The 13,395-nt window shown below is 51.2% G+C and overlaps 1 protein-coding gene across 2 annotated transcripts in view; it reads left to right on the plus strand.

Annotated features, from left to right (window-relative positions):
* Positions 1–3,787: 3,787 nt before the first annotated feature.
* The window catches only part of Cyp46a1 (cytochrome P450 family 46 subfamily A member 1), a 28,027-nt gene continuing 18,419 nt past the window's right edge, over positions 3,788–13,395 (plus strand). The window contains exons 1-3 of one of the 2 annotated variants that reach the window (XM_050154813.1): positions 3,788–4,071; positions 12,213–12,293; positions 12,931–13,012. In XM_050154813.1, the coding sequence (XP_050010770.1) occupies positions 3,953–4,071; positions 12,213–12,293; positions 12,931–13,012 (282 nt within the window). In that variant the 5' untranslated portion in view covers positions 3,788–3,952. The remainder of the gene's footprint in view (positions 4,072–12,212; positions 12,294–12,930; positions 13,013–13,395) is intronic. The other variant, XM_050154812.1, reaches the window with a different exon arrangement.

Raw genomic sequence — 13,395 nt, forward strand, 5'->3', positions numbered from 1 at the left:
CCTCGTTTCTGCTGAGGCCAGAAGAGGGCATCGGGTTCCCTGGAGCTGGAGTTATGGGTAGTTATGAGCCACCATGTGGGTGCTGGGAATCAAACCTGTATCATCCAGAAGGGCATTCAGTGCTCTTAGCTGCCGAGCCGTCTCTCCAGCCCCTCTTCATTTCGAAATATTTTATTTAATCCTACATATCCAAAATATTTTAACAGGTAGTCAATATAAAATACTAGGGCTGGAGAGATGGCTTTATTGGTAGTGTCTTATAAACAGGAGAACCTGCGTTTGACCCCCAGAACCCATGTAAATATACAGACACTCATACACACATACATACTTAAATACCAATGACTTAAGAATAACTTTTTTAAAAGATTTATTTATTAATTATGTATACAGCATCTGTCTGCATGTATTCCAGCAGGCCAGAAGAGGGTACCAGATCTCATTATAGATGGTTGTGAGCCACCATCTATATTAAACTCAGTACCTCTGGACGAACAGTCAGTGCTCTTAACCTCTGAGCCATCTCTCAGTCCCAAGAATAACTTCTAAAGGGCTTGGCATAGTGGCATACACTTGAAATTCCAGCAATGGTGAGATGGAAGTTGGAGACTGGCAAACCCTTGGGTAGCTCAATGGCCAGCTAGCCTAGGCTACTTGATAAAGTTCCAGGTCAATGAGGAAGCTTGTCCCAGAAAATAAGATGAGGTGAGAATGGATAGCTAAGCCTGTCTTCTTGATCTCCAAATGTGTAGGCACACAAAAAGGTATTTGTGACTTAAAAGCAACTTCAGCCAGACGGGAAAGGTGACTCAGCAGTTAAGAGTTCTTACTGCACAAGGACTGTGGTTAGATCCCAGCAACCACTCAACATGCCAGGCATACTGTTCATACCTATAACCCAGCTCTAAGGGGGAAGAGAGACAAGCCAGGTATCCTGTTCATACCTGTGACCCAGCTCCAAGGGGGAACAGAGGCAGATTGTTGGTGATTGCTGGCTTGTAGCAGGCTTTCTGTTGGGCTCCCAAATCATGACACCAAGACTTTAATAGTTACAAATGCTCGGCCTTAGCTTAGGCTCCTTTCTTGCCAGCTCTTATAACTTCATTTAACCCGTTTTTCTTCATCTATGTTTTGCCTTGGGGCTTTTTACCTTTCTTTCTTTCTGTATGCTCTACTCTCTGGCTGGCTGGCTGCTGCCTGGCTGGCCCTGAGCTCTTCCCTCTTTCTCCATTGTTCTCTCTCCTCCCATTCTCTCCTAGATTTCTCCTCTAACTTATTCTCCCTGCCTGCCAGCTCCACCTATCCCTCTACTGCTTAGCTATTGGCTGTTTTTTTTTATTAGACCAATCAGGTGCCTTAGGCAGGCAAAGCAGCACATCATACAATGTTAAGTAAATGCAGCATAAACAAATGCAGCACATCTTTACATACTTGAAGTAATATTCCACAGCACTGGCTTCTAGCCTAGCTGAGAATATGTGAGTCCCAGTTTCATGGAGGAACTGTGTCCAAGGAATAGGGATGAGTGATAGAGGACACCTGACACCCTTTCCTGTCACACACACACAGACACACACACGCGCGCGCACACACACTCACACACGAACGCACAAATTCTGACTATTAAATTTCTGAAATCTGGTATGTATTTTACACATATGCCTATCCCAAGTTGGACTGTGACTCTTTCAATTGGTAATCTCATCTAGCCTGTGGCTACCTTATTGGGTGGTATTAGTGTAGACCCCAGGGAAGGGCCAGGTGGCAGGCAGTGTGACCTAGAGTCTTAGTGAAGCAGCCCCTCAACTAATTAGAGAGTTAGGAGCCTCAGATGGGGATGGAGGCACAGGAACAGATTGGACAGGGTCACCACTGACACACCCTAACCAGGAACAGGGGGAGAAATGGTGGGGTGAGCCGGCTCTGCTGAGCCAGAGGTCCCAAGTGTTGCCTGATGTGCTTAGCTTTTCCCGTGTGCACGGGCTCAGAGTGCTCACAGCCCATCAGAACCTGGCCTTGTTTCCAGGGAGTCTCTGTTCAGTGTCCAGACAGACAAGGCAACACGAAGCTAGCTTCACACTGCTTGGGAGATCTCTAAGCTCAGGGTGGGGCTACATAAATGGCCACTTAAAGTGACCATGTATACTCTCTGCCCGCCCCCCCCCCCCATTGGAGCGTGAACCCAGGACCTTGCATTGTATATTTACAGACAAACACTTTACCACTACCGAGATTTCTCACCCTTTTTAAAGTCTTAACACGGACTCTTAAGCTCCCCAAGCTGGCCTTGAACTCTCAAGGCCTAGTTTTTTTTTTTTTTTTGGTTGTATTTATTTATTTATTTTTTATTGAGACACTCCATGGAGCCCTGGCTGTCTATGTAGCCCTGGCCTGCTCTGTCTTCTCAGTGCTGAGATCAAATAGTGTGTCACCGTGCCTACCTAGCCTTGAACTTTTGATCCTCACCACACCTTTTTCTGTCTAGATTCAACTCACCTGAAAGCATGCAAGAAGTCTACACATTCTTCGAAGCCTCAGTCTCTTCCTCCACATCGCCTCTCCCTCCACATTACTCCCCACTTCCCCCGCTCCCCTACATACACAACCCAGGAGCTTTCCAAATGGCTAAACCAGATTGGCTGACCTTCCTCTGCCCCCAAGCAGGGGCCATCCGAGGTCCCATTTGCGTACCTGCGACTGCCTCTCGCTACCACACGAGGGCGCAGTGGTAAGCCACGTCCCCCAGATCTCTTCGACCCAGATCGGGTTCGGACGCTTGGCTTCTGGACCTGCACAGGCTGCGGTGGCCTCTCCAGCCCGAAATCTTCGGTACTGAGCACAGCTTCTAAAGCTGTCACCTCTGCCATGTCTCTCCTGGGGTCTGGCCCTGCTATACCTGGAAATGTGGGTACACAGCTCTCTCCTGTTCTCCAGTCTTCAAATTCCTCCAGTACCTACCCAAGGTGGAAATCCAGCTGCTTCTGAGGTAGTCAGAACCCCCACTCCCCAACCCCTAGGCTCTTTTTCTTATCTAGGAGAGTACACATCTGGACCTCCCATCCACTGCAGGCTACACTGAGCTCCCCACTCCACCCCCCCCACCCCACCCCCGTCAGCCGGGAATTAAAACTCGGAAGTGAGACGGAGGCGCGCTCCGCGCTCACAATCGATGAAAAGGTGGAGCACACACCAGCATACTTCTATGGACCATTACCCACAGTCAGGATCAGGGGTTCTCCGGGTCTGGGGACTCCTGCATCCCGCCTCCGGGCGGACGCAGGCGCACGGTGGGCACACGGCTTGCACTGGCCCGCAGTAGAGGCGCAGAGCAAGGACGTTTAGGGATGACCAACTTTGTTGCGCTGCGGTTCCAGGGAGAGGTTTGGGAACAGTCAGCGTAAGACGGGGACTGGATGGCTGGGGTAGGGCTTCCAGAAGGTTTGCGCGAGAAACGAAGAGGCCTGGAACGCACGCGGAGAGGCATTTGGAGGTGCCAAAGGGGCGGAGCCAGCGGGCTGGATTTGCGCCGCCGCCTGGGCAGCGTGCGCCCAGGAAGCGAAGTTGCCAGGACAACGCGTTCTGGGCGGGGCCAACCTCGGGGCGGAGTCTGTGTCTAAGGGAGGTGGTAAGGGGCGTGGCCTTGAAGTCTGAGGTCGTGATTGGTGAATACTTCCTGCTCTGGGCGGGAATGGCGTGGCGGCTGGGGCCGGGCCTCGAAGAGGGCGTGGCTGTTCGGGGGCGGGTTCCGCGAGCTGAAGCCGGAGGCGGAGACGTGGTTGGCGGGTCCTCGTGCCTGGGGCGGGGTCGAGCCTGTGGGGGCGGAGCCGAGCGGCGGGGGCGGTGCTGGCGAGCGCGGGGCCTGGGGCCGAGGCGGCGCGCGGCGCTGACAGCAAGTCGGTCGCGGCCTCCGGCCCCCTCGGCACCCGGCGCCGACCCGGCCGGGCCCGGAGCCATGAGCCCGGGGCTGCTGCTCCTCGGCAGCGCCGTCCTGCTCGCCTTCGGCCTCTGCTGCACCTTCGTGCATCGCGCTCGCAGCCGCTATGAGCACATCCCCGGGCCGCCGCGGCCCAGGTGAGCGGGGGGGTGGGGGTGGGGGCCTGGCTGGGATGCTCGATCCGGGGGGTAGACTAGGGTCTAGTCCGAGCCCGCGTTCGGGCCGGGGTTCCAGTCTCTCCGTGTACGCGCGGCCAGCTCGGAGACGCAGGCCCGGAGAGGGGCGCTAACTATTCTTAGTAACAAATTACTCACAGCCGCAGCAGCTGCTGGGCGCCCACCGCGCTTGGCTGGGCCGCACAAATGTGACGGCAGCGACAGTCCTGTCAGGTAGGCGCTGCTGTGACCCCATCGTTCAGACCTGGAGACTGAGGTGCGCAGAGGCGAAGTCACCTGCCCAAGGTCACACAGTTGGTAAGCCTTGATTTAAACCCAGGTCAGCCTGCTTTCAAAGTGGGTACTGCTAACTTTGGGACTTGGACAGGGCCACTTGTCCAAGTACAGAGCACTGTACTTTCGTCACATTTCCCTGTGTCTTTGTTTCTGTCCTGGGACATTTCATTTGTCCTCAGAATTTCCATTCCTGGCCCTCACCCAGTTTACCAGTGGCCCCCATTCAAAGCTAACCCTTCTTTTCTTTCCTTTTTTTCTTTCTTAAGACAAAATCTCTCTACATGGCCCTGGCTGCCCTGGAACTCACTATGTAGACTAGACTGGCATCAAATTCACAGAGAGATCCCTCTGCCTCTGCCTCCCAAGTGCTGGGATTAAAGACATGCACCACCATGTTAGGCGAAAGCTTTCTGAAGGTTAGAGTCACTGTGTTATGGCAGTAACCCAAGGACTTCCCATCACTTTAGAACTCAAAAATCCAATCCCATATGAAGCATACTGCAAAGCTAGCAAGGCCCCTGCTGAGGTCACAGTCCCACCCAATACCTGTCCCCTCTTGTCCCTTTTGCCCCAGCCTGCCTGTCCCCTACATCCCTCCACTGGATCTTTCTAGTCTCTTTCTCGGGCTTGTGGAGGCTATCTTCTTGATCTCACACCAAACAAGCTGTTTCCAGTCACTGTGAAGTCTGCCCAGCCCTGGGTGACTTACAGGGCCATTATCCCTGAAGTTCCCTTCCTCCTACCTGTTGACTGTCCCCATCCCAGAATGTGAGCCCCAGGAGGGCAGAGATGCTGTGTTTGCTTGTGTATCCTCAGTGCCTGGCATGTTGCACTTATTCAATAAATATTTGTTGAGTAAACAAATAAACAGTGGTATTAGACACACTTTTTTTAAGACCTCTGGACATGAACATTCTGGAAGATACCATCTCCAGTCATGGCTGCCTGAATTCCTGCTCTGGACTCAAGAGTAACCCCTGTGGCTGGTGACATAGGGAGACAACTTTTCTCTTCCTCTGGCTCTCTGCCCTCCCTGTGCCCTCCTTCTGACCTTGGGGGGGGGTCTCCCTGGGCCCCCTATGCCTTGCTTAATCAATACTTATGCATTCTACCCCACCTAAATGGCTTGACTAGAATGCTAACCCCTTAGGGAAGGGGCCTTTTTGTTGGACTTCTGGATGTATTATAGTCATCTCATAGATCTGTAAGTCACTGTGCCATCTCTTGCTAAGTGTCTGTCTCATTCATGTGGCATCCCGAACGTCTCTCCCAGCAGCATCTGTTGCACGCACATGGTTCAGAGCTGGATGCAGAATCTCCAGGTTTTGCTACACATGACTGTTCTGTTTCCAAGCCATCCACATCCACTCTCAGAAGCAAATAAGCTTCTGTTTTTCTTACAGTCTCTTCTCCTAAACTCAGGGGCTTCAGGGCTCTCAGAACTGGTGGTCCAGAGAAGGCAGAAGAGAACTCTAGCCCCTCTCTCTTAAAACAAACAAACAAGCAAAACAAAACCAAAAACAAAAAAAAACCCAAATATGATACAATGTGCATACTTTAAAATCTAGCCTTTGAGTGTTTAGCTGAGCCTCAGAGTTACATAACCATCATCAGTAATTCTAGAACATTTCTCTCACCCCCAAGAAGAAATCCTGTATCCGTTGTCTAGCATGCCCTGTCTGCCTGCCCCAGCATCCGTACCACTGGTCTGCATCTGTCTCCGTGGATGGCCTGTACTAGACACTTCACGGGAATGGAGTTATACAATCTGGAACCTTTTCTGTCTGCCTTCTTTCACTTAGCACAATTTCAAGGGTCGTCTCTGGAGCAATATGTGTCTGTCTTAGTTTTCTTCTATTGCTGTGATTAAAGAAAAAAAAATGACCAAAAGCAATTTTGGGAGAAAGAGGTTCACTTCACCTTGCAGGCTACAGTCCATCCCCTGAGGAAATCAAGGCAGGAGCCTGAGAGCAGGGACCTGGAAGCAAGGACTTGGAGGCAGAAACTGAAGCAGAGACCATGGAGGAACACTGCCTACTGCCTTGCTCCCCATGGCTCACTCAACCTGAATTCTTTACAACCCCGTTGTGTCCTTTCCCTACCGATCCCTAATGTCCCTCAGACTTGCCTATAGACAGACCACTATGATGGAGGCATTTTTCAGCTGAGGTTTTTTCTTCTCAGATGACCCTAGCTTGTGTTAAGTTGCAGAAACAAACACAAATCCTAACCCAAACAATCTATATCTCTCTGTTTATGTTGTCTTTCTCTCCATCTCTTACACCAGAATCTACCTGGGACTTGCAGGTGTGTTGAGGGCGGAGCAGTGTGAGGAGACTGACCATAACCGGATTAGGCTCTTTAGTAGGTGAACTGAACAATGCAAAGTTCAAAGATCTTGGATTTAAACTGGATTGTTGGTCAAATATAAAACTAAATGAAAGTTCTGGAATGTCTTCCAGCACAAACGAGAGGCTCTGGCAATTAAAGCCTGCTCATCCCGTGGCTGATAGGAAATCTGCGTGACAGCGTCTGCCCTTTGGTGTTCCAGAGCTCTGCCAGCTTGCAAGCAAGGAGCTTTTTGTGTGCAAGAGGCAGCTGCCGCACCCCCACCCTGCCCTCCATCCTCCTTACTCTGCAGGAGGCCCTCCCGCAGTGTGCCTTCTCTGCTTTAAGTACAGCATCCCACTGCCCTGGTCTATGTAATCGCTGAAGACTGAAGCCCAGCATCCCGACTCTCCACAAACACTTCCTGCATCTTTATTTCTCTGCCTCTGCGGTAGTCATCAGCCCCTGCTTGCCTGGTCCTGTTCAGTGGGTGTGACTTGATGCCGAAAGGGCTTCTTTAACCTAGTTTTTATTAATTTTTGGATAGATGTCTTGACATTGTTTCCTGGATGGTCTGGTGGAGAATTTGTTAGTCTTTTCTTCCCACTCAGAATTGCTGGCTCACGAGTTGGCTAGGATGAGGACTATTCAACAAAGCACATACAGGACTTAGTCATGGGAGACTGTCACTCCTGGTCCTGTTATGTGGTACCATCCAATGGACCTTGAGTTTACAGCTGAGCACTAGGTACCTCTGGTACACGACACAAACATGGCTCTTTACCTTCACAATCTGTGGTAGATAGCTTGCTCCTAGCCACCGTAGTGATATCCCTTTGGTGGCCTCACAGTGGACCCTCCAGTTGGGTACTGCTCTTTTTCTGCCCAAATCCATAGAACCCTTGGATACTCACCTGACCAGTCACTCTTATGGGGAAAGCATTTTGCTGGGAAGTGTTGCCCTACCCTGCCTGCCTTCCTGTCTGCCCTGCCTGCCCACCTTGCCTGCTTGCCCGCCTGCCCTATCTGCCCTGCCCACCCTATCTGCCCTGCCTGCCCAGTGCAATCTGTCACCAGGGCTAAGACAAGTAGCTTCTGTCTTTGTGGAGTTCCAGTGTTCACCTGTACAATTTTACCTGCTTTTTTCCAGAGCCAGGTCTTCCTGCTTGTTTTCTCCCTTGCGCCCCCTGGTGGAGCCAGAAGGAACAACAGCCTTCAGATTCCCTTTTTGCCTGGCCTTCCCAGGCTGCAGTTGACCTAGGTGTAGATTTTGGGGTCAGGCAGGCCCAGGAGGAGAAAGAGGACCCAGACTCACAGAGGTGACTCGAGACTGAGAACACCATCCCCCAGTATGCATAGTTTTAGGAGTGACGAATGGATGGTTCTGGAAATGCAGCTCCATAGTATGTGATGTTGAAGGCTCACCTTTCTCCAAGGCCCCTCACTTGGCAGTGACCTCAGTTGCCCTACACTTCCTGCCCTAGTACATTCATCCACCCCCTCTCCAGGCAACTTCTTGCTTTCCTGCCTTCCCTCAGTCCTGATGCCGCCCCCTCCAATCGCATGCTCAGTTTTTATTCTCGCCTCCTACTTCCTCCGGCAAATAGAGTAACTGGGTGGAAATTCCTGTTCTGACCTCTGTTGCCCACCCCTGCCCCATGGCCAATGGGCAGCTTCCAGCTGCTCTTGCGAGTGACCACTGATGCCTTGACCAAGGCCAGCCTGTTCCCCCCCCCCCCCTTCAGCGGCCCTTCCAGCAGCACCCCCTACTGCCTACACTACCGGCTTTCTTCTGTATCTCCCCCATCTTTATATAATGTGCCGCACTGATCTCTGCCATGAGAAAACCTGTCTCTCCACCCTCTTGTCGCCCCCAATTTGTGCCCCCTAAAGCATGCTCTCTTGCAGACCCTGCCTGTGGGCTCCTGGCTCTCTACCACTGACTCTTGAACTCACTCCTGTCTAGTTTGGGTCCCTGCCTCTCTACCCATGTTGCTGAAGCCAAAGCCAGCTCCAGGAGCCCAACCCTAACCCCCACCCCTGCCCCTGCAGAGTGGGGTACTTTCTCTGCTCACTTCACTCTGCTTCTTCCTACCTGGTGGCACCTGCTCAGTCTCGGTCACTTGTTTTCTGTCTCCATGCATACCTGTGGCTTCATCTGGGTACTGGCTGGAACATCAACTTCCTGTGAACCCTCCATCCTGAATTTAGCATGGAGTCTCTCTGAACTCCAGATGTTAGCTCAGAGTCCCTTTCCTCTATGGCAATGGTTCTCAACCCTCCTAATGTTGTGACCTTCAACACAGTTCCTCATGTTGTGGCGACCCCCCAATCATAAAGTTATTTGCTACTTTGTAACTGTAACTTTGCTATGGTTATGAATCATAATGTAAACAATCTGATTTGCAACCCCTGTGGGGCTGTGGCCCACAGGTTGAATCCATTGCTGTAAGCCCTTGTTTGTTGGGCTGTTGACTGGCACAGACTAGCAGGTCCACAGCCATGCTTCTGACTTCATCTGCCTGTCTCAAGTTGTTGGTTCTGGGACAAGAAAGGAAAAGAAAGTAGCCCATGGGTCAGGTCCTCTCTATGGAGGATGTTCATAGAGAAAGAAGCTAAGCCAAAAAAGTGAGAAACCTCTGGGAAACTGAGGCACAACTTTCCTTGCAACTCTTGGTGCTTGTGTTCAGTGCATGTCCCACAGATGTCCCATGGTCTGAGGAAGCAGGGTCACTGATGGGTCCTGCTCCTCTTATAGACAGGCCCTGGCACAACTGTAGAGTAGCTATGGTGGCTCTCAGCCCATAGGCATGGCCCATCACCTGAGGAAATGGTGGATTCCCTCATTAGCTAGTTGTCCAGGCCGAAGGTCTCTGTCTCACTCAGGTCCTCTCACTGATCCGCACCTCTGTACCTGGGCTCTGTCTTTATCTCTCTCTGGCGCTGCCCTGGTGTGCTGCCCTTTACTTTTCAATTCTCTGGCTGCTGGTGCCTCTGATTTTGTCTGGGCCTTGACCTGCCCTCACTTCCAGTGTGGCTATAAGGATTCATTTACAACCACATCAGACCCTCTCTCTGCTTTGCTTGAAACCCACCAGTGACACACCAGTGTCAAAGTTCACAATGTCTGCCCTCCCACCTTGGTGATGCCATCTTCCAGCATTCTGCTTTAGTGTGTGCGTCTCCTTGCTCTCCAAGCGTGTACTTACCTCAGGGCCATTGTACCTGCTGTTCCCATTGCCTGGAGTGGTCGTCCCTCATATATCCATGTGACCAAATGTCTCACAGCTTCTGTGTCTCAGCTCACAAGCCACCTTAATGTATGTGTGTTCATGTGTATGTATGCATGTGTGCGTATAGGTGTTGTGAGTCATTTGTGTGTAGTGTGTTGTTCTTTTTTAAAAAAATGCTTCAAGATCCCCGCGGCAGTAGGCAGCAGAAATGCTGTAGGTCCCAAATGGTGGTAGCAGGCCATGTGGTGGCAGGCAGCGGGCTCTGGGAGCAGCCAGTCCCAGGCAGAAATGGCTGCCGGTCCCAGAGCAGTGGTGGCGGGCCATGTGGCAGCAGGCAGTGGGCCCCAGGCAGAGACGGCTGCTGGTCTCAGAGCAGTGGCTGGTCCCAGGCAGGGAGGCACATGGCGGGCGGGCAGAAGACAGAAACATGGATAGACACGACATGCAGGGTGAGGTTGAATGTCTATTCAGGGGGTTATGGAGGAGGAAGGGTGAAGGGGAGGACAGAGAGAGAGGGAGAGAGAGAGAGAGAGAGAGAAAGAGAGAGAGAAAGAGAGAGAGAGAGAGAGAGAGAGAGAGAGAGAGAGAGAGAGAGAAGGGGGAAAGAGACAGAGAAGGGAGGAAGCAGAGAAGTGGGGAGAGAGACAGAAGCGAAGCTGCCTCTCCGAGAGGAAGATGGAAAAGAGAGTGAGCTCAGGCCGGAAGCTAGAGATCAGCCTGCCTCATCGGATGGGGGAGGGAGTGGGCGTGGCTTGTCTCTTAAAGAGACCAAAGCCATTCCCAGGTCTTCCTTATAATAAAAAAGCAGATTAGATCTCTTAAAGGGACCAAAACCATAACATTGTGTATGCAAGTGTGTGCATGTAGAGGCCAGGGATGTCAAATGTCTTCTTCAGCCACTTTATACCTTTTCCTTTTCTTTTTCTTTCTTTTTTTGTGGTTTTTCAAGACAAGATTTCTCTGTAACCCTGGCTGTCCTGGAACTCACTCTGTAGACCAGGCTGGCCTCAAACTCACAGAGATCCGCCTTCCTCTGCCTCTTGAGTCTTGGGGTTAAAGGTGTGTGCCACCACTGCACAGCTTATACCTTATTTCTTGAGACAAGGTCTCTCACTAACCAGTTTGGCTACACTAGTAGCCAGTGAGCTCTATCTTGCCCTCTTCAGCATGGAGATTGCAGGGTGTTGCCCACCATGCCTTGCCTTTTTATTTTATTTTATTTTATTTTATTTTATTTTTAACCTTGTTGCTTGGAATCAGAACTCAGGTCCTCATGCTCATATGGCGACCTCTTTAGCAGCTGAGTTCTCTCTCAGTGACCCTGTAAAGGGGATGTACCTTCTCTGTATTAAATGTCACCCCCACTGTCTCTGTGGCTCTGCTGCTCTATTTATCTACCACCCCATCTGGAATCTCTCGCCTCCTCACCCCACCCCGAGTCCTGGGGCTGCAGATATGCACCACCTCCCCTAGTTGATGTGATTCCTGAAATTCCGTGGACCCCAGGCTCCATGCATGCTGGGCAAGCACCCTACCAACCAAGCCACATCCCCAGCCTGGTTTCTTTTCTGTGTCGCCGAGTCTCTGGCGTCCTATTTTAGTGTATGTGCTGCCGAGTGAGCACTCTCTGGCATGATAGGTTTACTTTCTTTTGGTCTCTTCCTGGGTTCTATGGCCTAGACTTCTCCAACTGTAATGTCACTGCAACTCATCCAAGAGGCTGCCGTGGCAAAGAGCAATAAAATCACACCGTGTGTGCACTTGAGATGTGCATCAAGGTGAAAAGTAGCTGTGCTTAGGCTCTGTTACTCACACTGAAGATGACATATACTGTCCCCTGATGGGAAGCCATGGGCTCATCCTGGTGCCTGCTATACACTTCATGCAAATGGCCTCACCACGGCTGTTTCTACCCCACCCGTAAACAATGGCGATAATGGTTATGGTGGTGTGTAACCTGGTCAGGCTTAGTGTGGGGCCTGGTACGCAGTGAATATCCCATAAGTGTCAAAGGCCACTGAGTCCTTCCTCAATGCCAGCCTTAGACCTCTCACAAAGGGGACAGAAGTAAGACTGCTCTCTAAGAAAGCTGTTGGTACCCACCGCACCAGGCTTTGTACCACTAGGCACCTTGGCCTGATGCCCTCAAGCCAGCACCATGCCTCCCTCAGCCTCAGTTCCCAAGACCAACTCACCTGGTCCTGAGGGTGAAGGGTACTCTTTGAGAGTGGCCACCACCAGCCCTGATGTCTCCCTTTCTTCTAGCTTCCTTCTTGGACATCTCCCCTATTTTTGGAAAAAGGACGAAGCTTGTGGCCGTGTGCTCCAAGATGTGTTTTTGGATTGGTGAGTTCCAACTTGTCTCTTGTTCTTACCCTGGATCTCTCAGTGGGAACCCCACTTTGTCTAACCCACCACAGAAACTCCCAGGCTACCTACCGTGCCCCGACTCACTCCCAGTTTGTACCCCAGGTCAGTTTTTCCCAGCTGGGCACTCCCAGCCCCTGACCTTCCCCAGGGCACACCTGCCTTGGCAGCATCCCTGAGCACAGAGGCAAATGAGGCAATGGAAAGCCAAGACTTTTGTTGAGCAACTGAAGAACCATAGAACAGCTATTAGACTCTCTAGGCCTCTGGTGAATTATTGTTTGAGGGGTTATTGTCTATCTTTCAAAGCACTTCTTAATCACATGATATTGCTTAATTCCTGGCACAAGCTTTTGTGAGCAGAGGAGGGTATTTCAACTCTCCTTTCATGGTGTGAAAAGTGAGGTTTTTAACTCATTGACTTAGCAATGAGTTAACAACAGAGAAGAGACACATGCATTGCACCAAGCCTCCTGGGCCCCAGAAGAAGCTCTTGCAACTAGGGCTGAGTGTCTCTTGGAATGCGATATTTCTGCTCCTCCTGACAGTGGGGACCGGCTGAGCCAGGGTTGATGGTATTCAGGCCTGGGGAGTTGACATTCACTTTGGTTCCCAGGGCAAAGAAGTATGGTCCTGTTGTGAGAGTCAATGTCTTCCACAAAACCTCAGTCATCGTCACGAGTCCTGAATCAGTCAAGGTAGGACATGGCTCCCTTGTGCTGTTCTTCCCTTTCCCTGGTTTGCGGGTGACACTGGGCTCTAGGAACCAATACTGCCCTTCTAGCCAACCTCGTCTGAGTCCTCTCCAAGCACTGATGTATTATTACAGGCTTCTCTGTGTACTCCAACCACACGATAAGTTTAATCTGCCCAGAAATGGCCATGGCCATATTGGTGCAAGGGCAGGCGCAGGCACCCATTACCTACACAAGTGAACTTAGATATCACCTGGGGCAAGTGACCTCATTTTTCTGGGTCCCAGTTTGCTTCTTCACCCGTACGACAATCTCTCACAAGATGGCCTAAGAATGGGACTGGATTGATAAGTGCGAGCCCTCTAGTCCATGCCTGGCACACAGCA

The sequence above is a fragment of the Alexandromys fortis genome, unplaced genomic scaffold (genome assembly GCF_014885135.2).
Source record: "Alexandromys fortis isolate MF-2015 unplaced genomic scaffold, M_Fortis_MF-2015_v1.1 scaffold_91, whole genome shotgun sequence".
In the NCBI taxonomy this organism is placed as follows: Eukaryota; Metazoa; Chordata; class Mammalia; order Rodentia; family Cricetidae; genus Alexandromys; species Alexandromys fortis.